This window comes from Hevea brasiliensis, unplaced genomic scaffold (genome assembly GCF_030052815.1).
Source record: "Hevea brasiliensis isolate MT/VB/25A 57/8 unplaced genomic scaffold, ASM3005281v1 Scaf180, whole genome shotgun sequence".
Taxonomy (NCBI): Eukaryota; Viridiplantae; Streptophyta; class Magnoliopsida; order Malpighiales; family Euphorbiaceae; genus Hevea; species Hevea brasiliensis.
In genome coordinates, this window is record NW_026614674.1 from 69370 (window position 1) to 87760 (window position 18391).

Sequence of the window (18391 nt, forward strand, 5' to 3'; positions counted from 1 at the left end):
AGTGCTCCAAATTACCTTTACGATGCTATGATATGAATTTATTGTTGATGTTGCACTTCATTCCACAGTTGCATTAGTTTTAGATAGTTATAGAGATTATGGTTAAAATTGATATTTTACTCTCGAGTCGAACGCTCACTCTGTTCAATATTTTTCTCAAAGCACAGGAGGATTTTATTGTGGTTAACCTGCTTTTCTCCTTCGCAGGTTGTTTATCAATAGTTTTGTAATTTTATTTACTCCTAGAATTTCCGCATGTGTTAGAAATATTTAAATGATTCGGGTCTGTAATATAAATTGTCATGTGGACCTGTAAAATTATATGCATGTTTGATGGATTGGATGAGGGAGCTGAGCTTCCATTTATTTTTATGCCGATATGAGTATGTGGAGGGTGAGCTGAGCTCCCCAATTGATGATATATTTTGTTTACAGGTCGGGTGAATCAAAAACTCCCCGTTGAAAGGTCCACTTTATGGCCGGATTCTGTCCGGTTGGTTTCTTGAAATTGGGCCCAAATGGGCCTTAGAGTTGGGTTAATGAATAGTTAAGGCTTACTACGGGCCTCGGGGGCTTTAGGCTGGCCCAGGTCCTAGTGCCGGTCCGGCCCATAGGTTGGGTCGTGACAGGGAGAACCATGGAGATTAAAGTAGAAACTCCTTTCAAGCAGAAAAATTATACCCATAATGAGAAAATTTTCTCTTTCTAAAAGCTTAGAGGAAGAGAGTCAAATTTCACCATTCAACTCTCACGAACAACTGCATGCAATGCACAAGTTTGAGCCAAATTATTTTTCAAAAAGTTGAATTAGTCCACATTTGACTAACGCTTACATGACATAACTAAATATTTAATCAACTAATCGAATCTTTCCCTTCTTATAGTTAGGGCTCTCTCTCTCTCTCTCTCTTTTTTTTTTTTTTTTTTTTTTTTTTTTTTTTTTTTATGAATATGGAAACTTATTAAATAACTCATTCAAGATTTGGTAGTGAAAAAACTTGGGTTTGGCTTGTGTGTTCTCTTTAAGGTTTGGCTCCGCAAAGCCATCTTCAAGTTCACATTCACACAAAGAGAAATGATTGTGGTGGTAATTCTGGTGTGAGGGTGAGATCAGGGGTTCAGAGCGAGAAAGAAGAAAAAAAAATGTTAAAAATTATTTTTTTAATAAAAATAAAATATATATTTTTAATTTTCAATTTTAATCACAAGTAAAATTCAGTAATTTTATAATAATGGATAAATTATTCAAATAAAAAAACATACAAAAGATAACATTTTCATCACTAATTTGAATATAAAATTATCCGTAACTTGTAATTTCCTATTATATTACACTCAAATTATGACTTATTTAAATTCATAATAAATTATTCAAATTTTTAAAATTCGACCAATTAAAGTTTTGATTTTCTGAACTGTATATTAAAGTTTTGATTTCAAGGATTTATTTTAATTTCAATAGTTGATATTTTTTTATAAAAGAAAAATGTAGAAGAAAAAAGGAAAAAAAAATAGAAATCAAAATTAGAAAAAAGAAGAAGAAGAAAAGAGAGCCCGTTGAGCCCAAGGATCAAGTTTTATTAGGTTGTTAAAGTTTGAGTCCGAGACCTAGCCCAACCCATTAGATAGACCTATTGGACCAAATGGATTCGGGTCAATCAGCCGTCATTTCCACAGCTTTAGATACTAGAGAACCATTCTCCTCGTTGGAAAATTACTGTCTAGTAACGCAGTCCGGTTGCCTCCAACGACGATCCTACATGCGAAGGCCATTCCACGCTTCAACAGAATACTATTGACTCCCCTAGTGTCGGTTTTACTAGAAATTGCTTCTAGCGAAATCGGAAACTTGAAGTTCCTGAAACTTGAGGTACTTCTTCAAATTTTAGCTTTTTTTTTTTTTTTTTTTTTTCACTGCATTCTAAACAACGAAGACATTTTTATTTTCAACTTTTAATTTTCGACTATCTTTCAGCTTCTATTGAAAAGAAATGGAAGATTGTAAAGAGAATGTTGGGTTGAAATTAATGGAAGATTGTAAAAAATATGCTGGGTTGAAAAATTAATAAAAAAGGGGATTTGATGCTTTATTGTATCCGTTATTATGATAATTTCTAGCTTGCACTGTATCTTCAGTTTTGGTCTAATTAGATTATTAAAGTTAATGAAGTTAGGTTTTTTGCAATATACTTGTATTTCCAATTTCGGTTTGATTTGATGATTGAAGTTTTGCTGCATGTGTATATGTTAATTTTAGTATAAGCAAATTTGGATGAGATTTTGCGGGTAGGGGACCGGTATTGGTTGTTGCGATGGAAGTGATAGTGATGGAATGAGATAAGGATTGTTGACTTCTTTATACAAGTTATAGTTTATTTGTTTAATCTTATTTAGTTAGAGGCAATCCTAACTTAAAATGTACAATAAAAATGGAAACTTTCCCAGAGAAAGATGATTAACTGTTTCTGAGGTTAATTTCCCCGTTCATCAAGGTCTTATTTGCATGTCAATACTGCTACGAACTCATACCGTTTGTTATATTTCAGGAGAGTTAAGGTGATCAATTTGCTGTTACTATAATGGAATCCAAATTTTTTCGGTTTCTTAAGATAGTGGGTGTTGGATACAAAGCAAGGGCTGAAGCAGAAGGACGCCTCTTATTTCTCAAATTGGGATACAGTCATGAGGTTGAACTCACAGTTCCTCCCGCTGTTCGTGTTTTCTGCTTCAAGAACAATGTAGTTTGTTGCACTGGAATTGACGAGCAAAGGGTGCACCAGTTTGCTGCTTCTGTTCGTAGTTGCAAACCTCCTGAAGTTTACAAGGGCAAGGGTATAATGTACATTGATGAAGTGATCAAGAAGAAACAAGGAAAGAAATCAAAATGATGGGGAGCAATTCTGCATGATATTAATGGCAAATTGTTTTGCCTAATTTCATGACGTTAACATACAATGTTTTTTTTTTGTCAAACAAGTTCAATTTCTGAGCTTGAAACATTGTAATTTTATGATTTAGAAGGCATTTAAATTAGCAAGAAGTTCTGCAAAAGTGGTATGATTATTCTATATGTGAGATTTTTGTTTCTGCTGATGGCCTTATTATCACTATGTGCAAGATAAATAATGTTTACTGATATAAAAATGGTTTAAATTGTGACCTTTGTCTCGCATGCTAATGAATGTTGGTGGGAACAAAAAAATTAAGCAGAATGTCATTTTTTATTTTGAGTTGAAGAATGTCCATCAATTCAATTCTGCATGAACTTCTTTCTGAACCTCAAGGTTTTGATCAAATGTTGGTGCCGCAAGATGAAAGTAGAAGGATGACCAGTTTTACGTGACAAGGTTTTCATATTGATCATCAAATTGATTGTGCCCTTCAAGTATGCAACTTGAGCCCCTGGCAATTTTTCATTCATTCTAAATCTTTTTTTTCATTTTCCTTTTTTCCCTTATAGTCACACTCTCAAACTATCACCCTTTTTTTTATAAAGTGGTTATTAAATAACTAAATGTAGAAGACAATTAAAGAAATATTTAACTGATGTGTGTTTGTTACCCGGTATCTGTGTGTGCGTGTATTTTATTTATTGACAAAAAAAATTAATTTGTGCTTTGATACCATTTCTCACAATTATGTGAAGAAATTATTAAGTGTACCCAATGCATATGTACTGTCTTTCACAATCATGTGTGATTCATTTTCCATACTATAAGGAGTGTCCAATTTTTTTTAAGAGAGGAAACTATTTTTTAATACTTTCAGTATATCTAGTAATTAGCCCTAATTGTAGTCTGGTAGCTAGCAGCCCATATGTATGTATAGAGCTGGCCTTATCATAAAGAGGGGGAAAGAGATGCGTAAGGGACAAGTTAATTAGCCAGAGTACATTTTGAAACTGTGAATTATTCTAGAGCAAACATATTTGAAGCTTGTAGCAAGTGATTTGCTGAATTTGGTTTAGGCAGATATGAAAGAAGCTGTTCACCAGCCATTGTCCTCCTGGCAGCTAGTGCCTGCTGCATTATGTTTCAGAGTTCTTGAGATTAGGCTCTCCAGAAGGATTGGTGGCTTTGCTTGGGAATTCTTAGTGGTATTACTGTTGAACAATAACGCTTTTCCAAGCTAGATAGGAATATATATATAGCGCAATTAGCTCGTAAAAGTACTAGACAAGGTAGGTCATAACAATGGACTAAGGGTTACATCACCAGTAGTTCAAGCAACTACTCAAATAACCCATTACATAGTTATGGCTTTTCCTCATTCATTGGCTGATTTTGAAAACGTTGCTTCTAAGGCATTATAATGGAAAAAAGAATAAGAGGAAGACCCAATAATAATCTTCTACTTATCTCTTTCTTTTTCTTCTTCCTTCTTTCTATTTTTTTTAATAATATTCTTGTATTATTTCTTTTGCAATTGTGATAAAATTACATCCCATGTTAACTTCTGCATATTGTACATAGTTAATTAACCTTCCCAACTATTCATGCCAAAATTAATAAATGAAGAAACCGTATCATTCTTTGCTCAGCCTCAGGATTTGAATCTTCATCAGAGAAACTGGTCAGGAGCAAATTCATTTTATGAATTGAACTAACCCCTTCAGTTTAATTATTTTTGTACTTAGTTTTATGAATCTTGAAACTTACTTGACCAACTTCTTAATTGACAATATCATTAACTTATTAACCGATATAACAAATCACATTTCCATCAGTAATTTGTGGCAGCAACAAATTTGAACCCACTCCAATATCTTTGAAATGTTACATAAAAACTGTCATTCATTTCCATGGGGGAAAATTAGATTGAGAAGTGTGCCTAAATCAAATTTTTTGCTGAAAATCTTTTAACTTTTCTTATTCAAGTATGAATATTTATTCCAATTTCTCTATATAAATGGGGGGATCCAACATGGGAACAGTAGATTAACTACCCCCTATTTACTTTTAAAAATCATGATTTTTATCAAAATTTATCTCATTCAATTATTTAAATTGCCTCCAATATATTTTTATTTTTATTTATACAATGTCTTTATTCTAAATGATATATATATATATAGAAGAAGAAGAAGAAAACCTGGTTAATTTTCAAGGAAACGAGTTCCAATGATGAAAGAAAGTTCATGAAGCAACTAATTTAGTCACTTATTATTCCATAGACGCTTGCATATTGGACAGGACACAATTGAAGCATGATGTATACATGAGATTGGATACATGCAATTATTCCAATGCCTTCAAAATGTAGGACATTATAGGAATGAGAACAAAATATGCATACTAATGCCATCTAAAACTAAAATTTTTCATCATGTTCTGGATGTCCCTCCCCAGGGCTTGGATGCGACGACTCCGCCGGATATCTCTCACTCCTAGCAAGTTGCATGGCAAATATCTTCTTCGTCTTATTGCAGCTCACTTCATAATTACCTCCACCGCTAGGAGAGGAAGGTGGAGCAGTAAGTACGTTCAAAATCAAGCTCTCCTTCTCCTCCATGCATGAGAGCTTTCTTGCCTCCAAACCGTTGCATAAACACACAAGAAGAAGGAGAAGAACAAGTGCCACTGCGCTTAGACGAGCCATCCAGAATCAGGAGAGATATATCAAGAAAATATAGAATTAATCCTGAGACAGCTGACTTATTGGTGCTTCCATATGCACACACACACATATATATGCGAGGAGATTGGAAAGAGATCAGGGAGAGTGAAGAAGTTGGGCAAGAGTACTATGAGCTACTTTTGTCATGTACTTTAGAATTTGGGTTAGGTATATATGAACTAATTAAGGTGCTAGCCAATTACGTGAAGTCCTACTTCCTGAAGCTGTGGAAGATCTCCATGCAGGAATCTGACACATGTTCATGCATTTAAAGGACTAGCGGGCTGCTGGTGCCTCACTCTTCCTAGTTTCTCTCCCAACTGTGGGTGGCAAATGGGTTGGGTTAAGTAGGTTCAGATTATTTCTATTTTTGAGTAATTTGGACATCGTAGGATACTTTCAAGTCAAAATAATAGATAATTTTTTTATTATTTTAACATTTAAATTGAAATATTATTTGATCAGATCAATTTAAATGAGATAATTATAGATTGAATAAATACAAATATAATTAATAAATCAATTTTAAATTTATTAGACATTTAAAATTAAAATAAATTAATAGTCGCTTTAATTGGATTGCATAAATTCAATTAATTGAATTCATGGATGAAATCAAAATAAGTGTAGAGTGGCATTACTGTTTATAAAACTAGTACAATGAGTGATGTGAAGTGGAGTAGCTGTTTAGCATTGCCTCATGACGCCAAATGCAGAAGGCTGCCTTGCCAGTCAATTGAATTCCCTACATTGAGGTTATTTTTTTATGCATTATACTAAATCTATTTTTTTTATTCAATTAAAAATATTTTATCATAAAGATTCACAAAGAAACTACATATCAATATTGTGGTCTGATCTGAAATTTGAATATTCATCAATAAAATTTGGAGTAAATAAATTTGTCAAATTAGACTAAAGAAAATGGTTTTTATTTTTGAAAATATAGGCAATCTACATATAGAGCATTTACGCTTAGCACATAATCATTATATTGCAATTCATTAAGTCAGGAAGTTTGCTCAATTTAACAATTGAACCCATTATTCCTAGGGTTAATTAATAATTACATCATTCTTTTTGAGCATATGTAGGCTTTAATTTCCTCATTCAATGGCATAAGCAATAATTTTGACTAACTTCAGTCTCATTCAATGACATTTGTACTCATTACCTGTAAGTTTACTAGTACACATGTTAAAAGTTATTTAATAGTATGCATAATTAATTAATGGTGTAATATATTCATGTAGATATTGTAACACCCATCCCTAAATTATAGAGATGAATAAAACGTGAGAAACTAATAAATTTTCCCCTTAAAACATGACATATTCAACCCAAGATAACTAGTTAGAAATACAGTTGTGAGCGGTATGCATCTAACGTGACTATCAAGTTTATCAAGATTATCAAATTTACTAAGAATGGCCATCAAACTACAAAGAATATCAAGATTAATATATATATATATATATATATATATATATATATATATATATATATATATATATATATATATATATATATTGCTAGAAGTGGGATCACTAAAAGAATATGAAATGTTAAAAATAAAATTACGAGCATAAACTCAATGAGCGGATAAATAAATAACAAATGAGGAACATATAATGTTTTAATACTTAATAGTATTAATTTCACTGTGCTTGAATAAGTCAACTGAATAAATATCATTTAATCTAAATTATATACTGAGCTAAAATAAAAATTTTTACTGTAAAAATATTGCTAAATTAAAGTTTCTGAAAAAACATAAAATCTATAATATCCTCGTACACTCACAATATGTTTTCTGTAGATTAATGCTGGTATCTCAAGTGTATAAATAAATTCTGACAGTCTAAGAGCAATGCAAGCATATTGGGCTCTATGATGACGCTACTGACCCAAGAGCAGTAAAAATATTGGTCATACACATACGTAGAACTACCCTCAAAAGGCGATCACCTGATATACGTCCCAAAAGCTATGTGTACATCAAGTACTGTCTCAAAGACAATATAAATATAACTAAACTGAAATTATATTACTTGTCATCAAGGTATTATCTATTCGATGCACATATTGAATGTATTTAGCCATTTATTCAACTGTACGTTTAAATCTTATTTTATTTAATAAATAAACACATAATTATCATTATTTATTTTTATTTTTATATAAAAAAATAATATATATAAATAAACATTGAGTAAAAATTATCAGTCTTAAATATTTATACACTCACATGCTAATGGAGATAAAGATAAAGATAAATTAGAAGGAATGATCTAGTCAACAAAGATGTCCCTTTAACCTATATCTGGAGCAGGATTTCCCAATTCCAATTGCAGCCGAAGAATACCGAACACAGAAGACCAGAAGAATTTGGTATGGCCATCACATGCTGCCTTCTTACTACCACCCTATGTCACTCATGTACCAATATTTTCCCTCTCCTTTTACCTTCTTTCATGCTTAGCTTACACAATTTCAACTTAACCAATTTCAAGTTAGAACTTATTGGGACTAGGAAATGAAGTGGGTTTGATTATTGGTCTTGGTTGGACTAAAAACTTAATCAAGGAAGGAAATCTCAATCAATTACCCTTTTATTCAACTGCTAGCTTTGATTGGGGTAACGGGAGGACTCAATAACAGTTGAAGGAGGCTAGGGATGTTGCTGGTTGGCTCTAACGGCATTGAAAATGCCAAAATCCAAGAGCGACAGTGACAACAGCTCTTCTATTTCTTGTTTCTATTTTGCTGTTTGGTTGGAATGGATGAAATCAACTCTAATTGAAGCAACAAGGGAGTTTAGGAATGGTTGTTGCAGCCTTAAATAGACCAAAATCACTAAGAATGAGTGAAATTTTCACAAGAAATTGCTAGATTTTGGAGAGCAGTTGTAGCTCCTCTCGCTCCTTCTCTTGCATTCTGCGAAGAGGGGAAAATGGTGACTGGTTTCTTCTATCATGGGGCTGCTGTTAGAGATGAAAAGATATTGGTAAGGATGGGATTTGGCTAGAAATTGAAGGGTTGGGCAGCTGCTGCAATTACCTCTCCTCTGCTTCCAATTCTCGATTCCTCTTCCTATCTCCCCTTTTCCATTTTTTTTAATTCCTTTTCTAACTACTTTTCTTCTTTACAGGTTTCTGAAGCATTCCCCAATAGGCCAATACCTTTTCCTTTCTTTTATTATTATTATTATTATTATTATTATATAATTGTATTGTTTAGTTTAGCCCTTTGAATATAAAAGAACAGAAACCTTATAATTGTATTGTTTAGTTTAGCCCTTTGAATATAAAAGAACAGAAACCTTATTTAAAACAATAATAATAATAATAATAATAATAATAATAATAATAATAATAATTAAAGAGGCACATTAAACAAAGATATCATTTGGGGTACTGCCATGAGGTCTATATAAATAAATATTAAGGATTAATAAAAATTTGTAAATGTAAACAAAGTGTACTATGTATATATTGTAATGTATACCTAAACACCCACTAAATTAATGAATCCAATAGGAGGAATCATTTTGCAATTAAGGAAAAATTAAGACAAAAATTTAGTGGCCAGCTCCAGGACTTGGTACAGACTCTAAAATGCGATCCAATTTGACAAGTTGATGAGAGTGAAGATGTTTTTCATTGATATTGTGGCTTTTGTAATCACCAAGAGGAGAAGGTAGTGTAGGGTTAGGAAGGACCCTAGTGACCAAAGAAGTCTTCAATGATATCTTGATGTCCTTGCCCGTGAACTTCCTGTAGTTGGCTTCTGAAGATGATGGAGCTTGGAAGATCAAAACAAAGAGGAAGAGCGCAACCAAAAAACTTCTTGTGTTTGCCATTAGCTGCTTTGGGTATTATTGAGGCTTGAGAGGTAATGAGGTCTTGTATTGTATATTAATTGGTGGATTTATAGAGTTTATAGAAGGCCATGTAGCCAGCAAGAATTTTATATTTCTGTTCACTCAAAAATAAAGAATTTTATAAAAATTGTAAAGTTGATGATGTAATATATTAATTATAAATTCTTGCTATAATTTCAAATATTCTTCTAATTTTAAATTTAAATTTTGTTTCACATTATCTCTTGTTATTAATAATATTTATATTAAAGCATATTTAGAGGAAAAAGTTTTTTATTTATTTTAAATAGAAATTATAAAATCTTTCTATAATTTCAAATATTCTTCTAATTTTAAATTCAATTTTTGTTTCATATTATCTCTTGTTATTAATAATATTTATATTAAAGCATATTTAAAGGAAAAATTTTTTATTTATTTTAAATAGGAATTATAAAATCTTTCTATAATTTCAAATATTCTTCTAATTTTAAATTTAATTTTTGTTTCATATTATCTCTTGTTATTAATAATATTTATATTAAAGCATATTTAAAGGAAAAAATTTTTTATTTATTTTAAATAAAATATTTTCAGGAAATATTTTAATTGATTTCTAAGGTTTTATTTATTTATTTATTTTGAAAGCAAATTTTTGTACATTTGATTCAGTATTATGTAATTTTCATATAGCGCTGGACTTTCGATTTCTACCTTATAAAAAGAAAATTTATATTAAAATGATGAATTTTTGCTAAACAAGAGCAAGTCGACAAAACATAGATGATCAAACTAAATATATTTTTGTTTATTATGCATAGAAAATTTTATCTATTAAATGAATCTCTTGATCCAAACAGAAGCCTGGAAGCTGAAACAACGCACAAACCATTCAATACTAATGTGGGACTTGGCTTCATTGCAGGGCTTCTGCTCGCCAGCGAGCAAGTCTTTCATTTACAGGATAGCTATGTAAGTCGGCTTCAGATGTGATTATGTGTTAATAGTTGAAGGCAAAAGTTTGCTTGTATTGGTGTTCTAAAATCCTTAGCATCACTGGACTTTTCAAGGAAACCAAACCAGCTTTCATATCATTTATGCCATCTTGTTCATCAAAAATAACCAATTTGGTGTTTTCTGTATAAATTGTGATTTTCTTCCTTCAAAAAATTTGTTTTAATCTTAATCCCATTAATTTGTAACACATTGAAATTGTATTCAAAGACTCAAATCTAAGATCCAAAATCATGCTCTTTGATGTGCTATTTTCTTCTAGTATCTAATAAAGGAGGAATAAATAATTCAGCCGGCAAACATAAACATATTTGTTTAAAGAGTTTTCTTTATTTATTTTATTAGGAATAAATAATTAATTAAGACATGGGTTGATATCTAATCTAAGAAAGTAGGACATTTTGTTGTTGCATGATTGTCTTGTTTCAGTGCTACTGAGATTTTCTTGTTTAGTCTGATTGCTGATATGCACATGGCAACAATCAAGAACAGACAAAGCCTTCTAACTTATCAACTAACAATATTGTTCTTGTTTTTGTCAATAGGATTTGGCCTGCGGGCAAAAGGGATGGAGGATAGCAACCTGGTTTTAACAAAATCACTCCACAGATCACCTAGTTCCTATCTGCAGTTAGAATTTATTTAAGCAGAAAGAAAAACAATTAAAGACCAATACTTTGGATCTCAGATTTTATCTAAATAGAAAACCTCGTCAAAAATATCACCAAGCAATAAAAGCAAAATGAAGGAAACCATTTGTGCATAATTCCCCAGTAAATTGGAATCAAGATCCAGTTACATTAAACCCAAAAAATTCAAATTAATAACTACATATATTCAGTAAAGCATACAAAAACATAGATTTCACAATGTAACATACAAGTGGAGGGGATAAGAGATAACCTAGGGTTCAACATTTTGAGACATCAGGTACACTGCTTGAATGGTCTATACTCGGTACACTTATCCCTACCAACTCTCCCTCTATTATACTCGAGCCAGTAGCAAGCAAAAATGTTTCTGCTTGTCAATTTCAGGGCCGCACAGTTGGCAGACGTTTGCCACAACATTACAGAACATAGGCAAAAAAATTTCTTCTTTCCTTTGATCAGTGAGTGTCCCTCCATTTTTACTCTTTCTTCAATGATAGGCGCTCAGCTATATGTATATGTATGGATATTTAACTTTGGAATTGCAGCTTTACTCCTGTAAAAATTGCCATATAACGAAAGCAAACCGATGCTAAGCTATACACTTTAAAAAAGTGAATCATCAGCTGTTAAGTATCCAGATTAATCCCTAGTTTCACCAGCTTCATTGTTGATTTTGAAGGTTGCCACAACATTTTTTCAACAGGCAGCAGAAGATAATGCATCATCCGAGTCCACCTTTAGCTGAGAAAAACACATGAAAACCATTAATTTTTATGGTTTCCACAACATTTCTTAACAGGCAGCAGAAAAAAATTGCATCATTGAAGTCCACCTTTAGCTGAGAACAATGCATAGAAGAGGTGGACGGTTTGGTTAAAAAAAATGGAAAGCTGCTAATAGAGAAATAATAGGGTAAACTATATTTCAGTCCTTGAGGTTTGCCCGCCCTTACAAATCAAGAAAATATTTTTCAAAAATTACCATTCTGTGTAATTTTTATTGCAATGACAACATTGATATCTCTAGTTTGGCAATTAATATTAGCCAAATATGATCTGGATAGTTGTAGATGTTTTAAAAAATATTTACAAATTGCAAACTGAACAATAAAGTTTTACAAAAAGCCAATTGTTACATTAATACAAAAAAATTACTATTACATGCATAATTTAATATGTATTATGGGAAAACCTCAAGGACTTGTTTTAACCAAAATATTACTTGCAAGCTTCAGATGGTTTAGCAAAGCTCCATGCAAATGCAATGGCTTTTTAAGCTCATCTCATTGATCCACCGTGTGACCCAAATTGATCAATTCATCAAGTTGGCACCAAAGACGCCCTATTGTCAGTATGGGAACCATGCTGCAAATGGCCTTTTCCGAAGTATCAGCTCCGATGGTCTCTGCAGAAGATTGGTGATGTAAATAGCCAGCAGGGTGGATTAATAGGTGTTTTCAAAGAATTAAGACGTTAGCTGCTTTACATTTTCTAGGAAAGAAAATATTGGTTAGTTTACAGAGGGAATATAGGGTAAAAAGGTGGATAGTGCCAAAAAAAACACCCCCAACCACCACCCCGCGCCTAGCACCCCACGCCCAGCCCCGCGCGGGGTGGTGGTGTGGGGTTTTCTCCCACCAAAACCTTTCCATATTAGGACATGTCAACTCTCCTTGTATATCAAATGACAACTCCAAACATCCTAAGCCACTTCACAATCAGAGGAAAAGTGAGAATAAAATTCTCTACTTCAACACATGAAACTCCATTCAGGAAAAAGTATCTTTTAGGCCACTTTTTGGCAACAAGTCATTAGGACTGTTATTCACTTTTTGATGAACTACTGATCAAGATCAACAGGGACCCTGAATGACTCCTTAACTTAATTCTATTAACTGAAAAAAAAAGTTTCATAATATTCCCCAAGAAGAAAATATATTAATATCATTTAAGAAATTATCAAAATCTTTTCTAAAAACAACTCAGATAAAATCACAAAAGTCAGGCTTAAACAGTGAAAATCCTGTAATCAAGCCTATAAATGCAGAGAAATACAATCATACTGATGGCAAGTTTGACATTGAAATATTTCAGGAACATAGCCCTACGTAAGCTTTTAACAGATTGTATATACAGAGTGTGCACATTTGGAAAAATATAGACTTGGGCCTTCCTTTTACCAAAATGAATAATATGGTTCATGACTTTTCAAATCCACTAAACTCTAGTCCTTTCATTAATATCCCTCACTTTCAAATCCACTAAACATTATTTCTTTATTTCATCTAAAGCGAGATTAAAAGGTTGTTTATTTAAAGACACAGAACCTAAAAAGATATTCCAATGAAAAACGAAGATGCTAAAATAGAAAATATTATTTTAACAGAATGATTAAATTGAACAGAATTTGAAAAGCTAGATATTCAATTCTATATTTGCAAAATATCAGTTGATATATTTGTAGTTCCCTCAATATATATAAAATTTATAATGAAACTAAAAGCAGCTTAATGATAGAAAGTTAAAAACATTTAGATATCCCGTTTATTACTACAGAAATTACCGTGAACATAAGTACTAGCCATAAAGGTAATTCGGTCTGAGGATCTGTACGACGAAGTGTTTCAGCAACAGTTACTGGCAATCCAGTATGAAAAGCTTTATATTTTTCCTGACATGGTATTCTTTGAGAGAGATTAATTAAGGAGATAAAGGGAGTACACAGCATCAAGTGTTTTTCGGGGTTAAACTAAAATGTGAACCAAACAAAAATAGGAGGAAAAAATCTGTAAGATGCCCAAAATCATGAACATGAAAAACATTTGTGATGCCTTACTAGCTGTTTGGAACAATTTGGTACACTGAATGGAACCTACTCCATTTTTATTACTCAACCAAAGTTTCTGTAGAGATGCTATGTGAAGTTATGGGACAATATTTTTGCACCTTTTTTTTCCTTTTGATATTGACAAATATTTGCAAATAAAAGTATGAGTTCTGCTGATAATTTCCACCCTATGGGTATTTCTTCAATTAATTAGTTATAAATTTTATTAATTCTGGATAATTTTATAGCATTTTATTCAGGGCGTTCAAATGGCTTTCAATATTTTTTGTCATCCAGAGTCAAAGTTGATAAGCACTTTTTTACCCCAATTGAGGAAAGAAATACCGATGACTGTAAAGCAGGAACATGGCCAATTCCAGTACTTGCAACTGACTGCAAGACTAGATCTGCAGTCATAGAAAGGTCTTCACTTTCACCAGGAAAGACATTTAAATCCTTCTCCATCACTGACAGCTTTATTGCCTCCAATGGCAGAAATGGAATACCAATGTAGCAGCAAAGATTAGAGCAATTCTGCTTGAAATGGCCATTTTAGAAGGTGGTGAGCTTTTCCTTGTATAGCTTACTGAGCTGAATATGGTCTGCATTTGGTAAGCTATTTGTACACAGAGCTTGCCTCATGATAAGGAGACGGAAAAAGAGGCGCAAGGGACAAGTTAATTTTCCAAGAATTGGTAGATTATTGCAATTATGTTCTTGGAATTGGGTTAGTCACAATTGAAATAACCTGCACCAGGCCCTGTCTCTTCTCCTAAAGGATTAGTAGCCTTGCTTGGAGATTTTAGTGGCATTACTCGTAAAGGAGAAAAGTTTTAGTAATTGGAAGTGATATTTGCATGATAACCATGAAAAAAGCCTCCCCATATATAGGAATTCAGGCATTCCATAAAAGTTTTAAAAGGATAGAAAGGAAAGTTGATGAAATAATGGAAGGGTACATGAATGCAATGTGTGAAATTAATTGTAAATTGTTTGAGGGTTTTTCTTTTTTTTTTTTTTAATAGAAAGTTAATAAATGTAAAATTTTTATATTCGATTTTTTTAATTCCAAATCAAAAGTTTAAAAAAATTCAAAAAATAATAAATATAAAAATGTATTATTATTATTATTATTTATTTATTTATTTATATTGCTAAAAGATAGTGATTCATTGGACAAGAGGGATTAAAGCTCAAATACAAAAAAGTTTTAGAGTTAGAACAATAAGGCCTAGGGCCAAGAACAATAAGTTAAATCTATCCTATAGCATAAAACCATTACAATAGGTCCAACCCATTTAGCAAACCCTAACACATACTATTTGGGCCTACAATGTAACGCCCCTGAATTTTTAAATAATTATTTTATATGTAAAATTGTAATATTTTAATGTATTAAATATTATAGTAATTAATTTAAATTTTTTGGGTTTTCAAAATTGGATTTTCATTTTTTGAGGCAATTAATTTATCAATTTTTTAAAAATTAATTTAAAGATCATGTGATAAATTTAAAAATATATTTAGACTCCACAAATTTTTTTGAGTTTTCTGTAATTTTTTTTGAAATTTTCGGGCCTCGTTTTGAGTAGCAGAACAGAGTAAAAATTAAATTTTGAGTACCTTAAATCGAACTGGACTGAATCAAATTGGTCGAATCAGATCGGTTCCTTTTTTCTTTCCCTTTTCCCCTCCTGTGAGAGTCACCCTCCTCTCCTTCTCTCCCTTTTCCCTCTCTCTCCTCCTTTCCCCACTGTCGACCAGCCACCTCCCCTTGCTCCCCACACGTCGACGCTCCCCCTGCCACCTTCCCTGCCTCTAGTTGTCCCTCTAGCTAGCTGAAAAACTGCCCCAAAGTCCTTCCTTCAAGCCACGCTACACTTCATCTTTTCGGCCTGATACCAGTCGATCTGGCCACCAATTGGACCAGATCCAGTCCCTTTTGTGTTCTACTCTTTGAGAGCTTTTCATAGACACTTAGAACGCCAATTTTCATTGGGCAGTTTGTGCGAATCAAACCCGAAAAGTTTTTGCTAATTTCGACTTTTGGGCTAGATTTCTCCTAAATCATGAACCCCACGAAAATTCTGAGATCACCAACACGCTCCACTCAGTGAGAGCTTCGCAACGACATAAATTTCAAATTTTTCTAACATCAAAATTCTGGTGGATCCCACGAGTTTTGCAGTGTTTTTTCGAGTCTTTAACGAGTCTGTTTAATTAAATAAAAATTATATTCTAACTTTTGGTATTGTAGATTTCACGTAGGTATTCTCATTTTATGGAAATTCCATAAGTGACCAGTACAACATTTTCAGGGCAGACAGTCGAGCTGCTGAGCCCACTTTCGAAGTGGGTTAATATTACAGTGCTGATGCGTCCCTACCGCAAGTGCACGGGTCGTACAAGTAGTATAGAAATATATCGATCCCACGAGGAGTTGTGTTAATGATTGAATTTTCGATATAAAAGTTGACTAAATCGAAGTATCTATGAAATTAAAATAATGAATTAATGGGTAATGGAGTATGCAATCTAAATGTGCAAAATTAACATTCTATTCAACAATGTATTAATTAAACTAAAATTGCATCAAATTAAAATAAGCAAGTTCAAATATGGCAATATTCAAAATGACAAATGATTAAATTCGATTAGAAATTAACAATGGTAAAAAAGGTGATTCCGGAGTTCGGGATTTCATATTCGAGCTATTTTGGGATTTTAAATTGGTTGTCCAATCCTATGAAACTTATGGGTTTTAAGGAGATTAATTCTTAAATCCTTTGAATTCCCTTTCGAGTGAGACAAAGAGTGCCTTAATCAAACTAATCCTACTTTCGTGGAGTTAGAATTAATTAAGACCCTTTAAGTTCTTTAATTAATCATGAATCCTCTTAATTCTTAGCCTATTTCTAGGTCTAAGTTAATTAAGTCCAATTTCTTGATTATCTATCACAAGATCTTCTCCTTTCGGTGCTTCAACCATGGATTAAGAACATCACTTAATGGGATCCTACACTAAGCATGTCATTAAGCATACAAGAAATGAATAAAACTCATTAGGACCACAAAATATGGATTACCCAATCAAAATCCACAAAATATCTCAAATATTACAACCCTTACTCCAGAATCAAAAGTAAACTACTCACTATCCATAATGCTTACAAGATATGATGAGTTTAAATGGAAATAAAGCTTTAATCTAAGCTAAGAAGTAAGAAATTAAACACTAGAAATGTAGAAAAATGTAAGGGAAGAAAGAAATCTGCAAATCTTGGTTGAGAATGGTGTGGAAGGTGAAAGTGACTCCTCAAATTCTGCCTCTCTTCTCCTTTCCTTTTCTGCTCCTTGTCTCCCCCTTCTAAAATGAGAAAATGGGACTATTTGTAGCATTTTTATGAAATGGATCGCTAAAATAGTATGTTCTAGGAGGAATTGATTGAGGAATCTTACACGACTCATTAATGAACTCTTTATGGGATTTGCATAAGTGGATCGCATAAGTTATGCAGTCCTTATGCGCGATTTCTGAGTCACTTATGCGGCGCATGACTTGGTGCATAGGTTATGCACAATTCCGTGAAGGTGCATAAGGGAGGCGAGAATGTGCATAAGCTATCTTTGTCTCCTTATGCACATTTAATTGGTTCTCAGAACGATGATCTTTCTCCTTATGCAGATCTGCATAGCTTATGCGACAAGTTATGCACAATTTGGTCAATGCATATTTCAGCTTGAAAACTTGTTTTGACATCTTTGGCTAGAAGACACTCCTCAATGGCAAAATTCTCTTCAGTCCTTCAAAAACACCATTTTTCCTACAAAACAAAGTAAAAATTACAAATTAATCCAAAATTGACAATTATGGAAAACTAACTAAATAACTAATGAAATTAGCTAAAAGTGACTAATAATCAAATAAAATAGCTATGAAATTAAACCTAAATGATTATGCAAAATGTATGCATCAAATACCCCCAAACTCAAGCTTTTGCTTGTCCTTAAGCAAACTTTAAAATGAAATGCAAAAAATTTTTAGGGGTGCCTTATCCAAAGAACTATGAAAATCACCTATTAAAGTAACTTAACACACCTTCAGCCATACCAGCAATCCATATACCCATCCTTCAAAATGCAAAGAATCTAATGCTTATCCAAGCTTTCACCGCTTAGCCATCAAGTCAATTATCATTCAAAATCCCCAAACCAACAAATCAAAAGAGATAGTCATGCTCAAAAAGAATTCTAGGACAATTGATAACCAAAGTATCTCAACATGGAATGATAGAATTGAATGAATAGATGAATAGTTTTCCAATCCCATAGGCAAATTCCCTACTCCTATCTCCACTAATGTAGCAAGTACTATCAAGAGATCAAAGGTCTTTTTAGGGATGTAATGAGGCCATGGGGT

At 32.6% G+C, this 18391-nt stretch overlaps 1 protein-coding gene across 1 annotated transcript; it reads left to right on the plus strand.

Annotated features, from left to right (window-relative positions):
• The first annotated feature begins 1713 nt into the window (after positions 1 to 1713).
• On the plus strand, positions 1714 to 3161 carry LOC110670308 (60S ribosomal protein L6, mitochondrial-like). Its single transcript, XM_058141673.1, has 2 exons — positions 1714 to 1870; positions 2547 to 3161. The coding sequence occupies exon 2, from the start codon at positions 2580 to 2582 to the stop codon at positions 2886 to 2888; it is 309 nt and encodes a 102-aa protein (XP_057997656.1). The 5' UTR covers positions 1714 to 1870; positions 2547 to 2579; the 3' UTR covers positions 2889 to 3161.
• The last annotated feature ends 15230 nt before the right edge of the window (positions 3162 to 18391 follow it).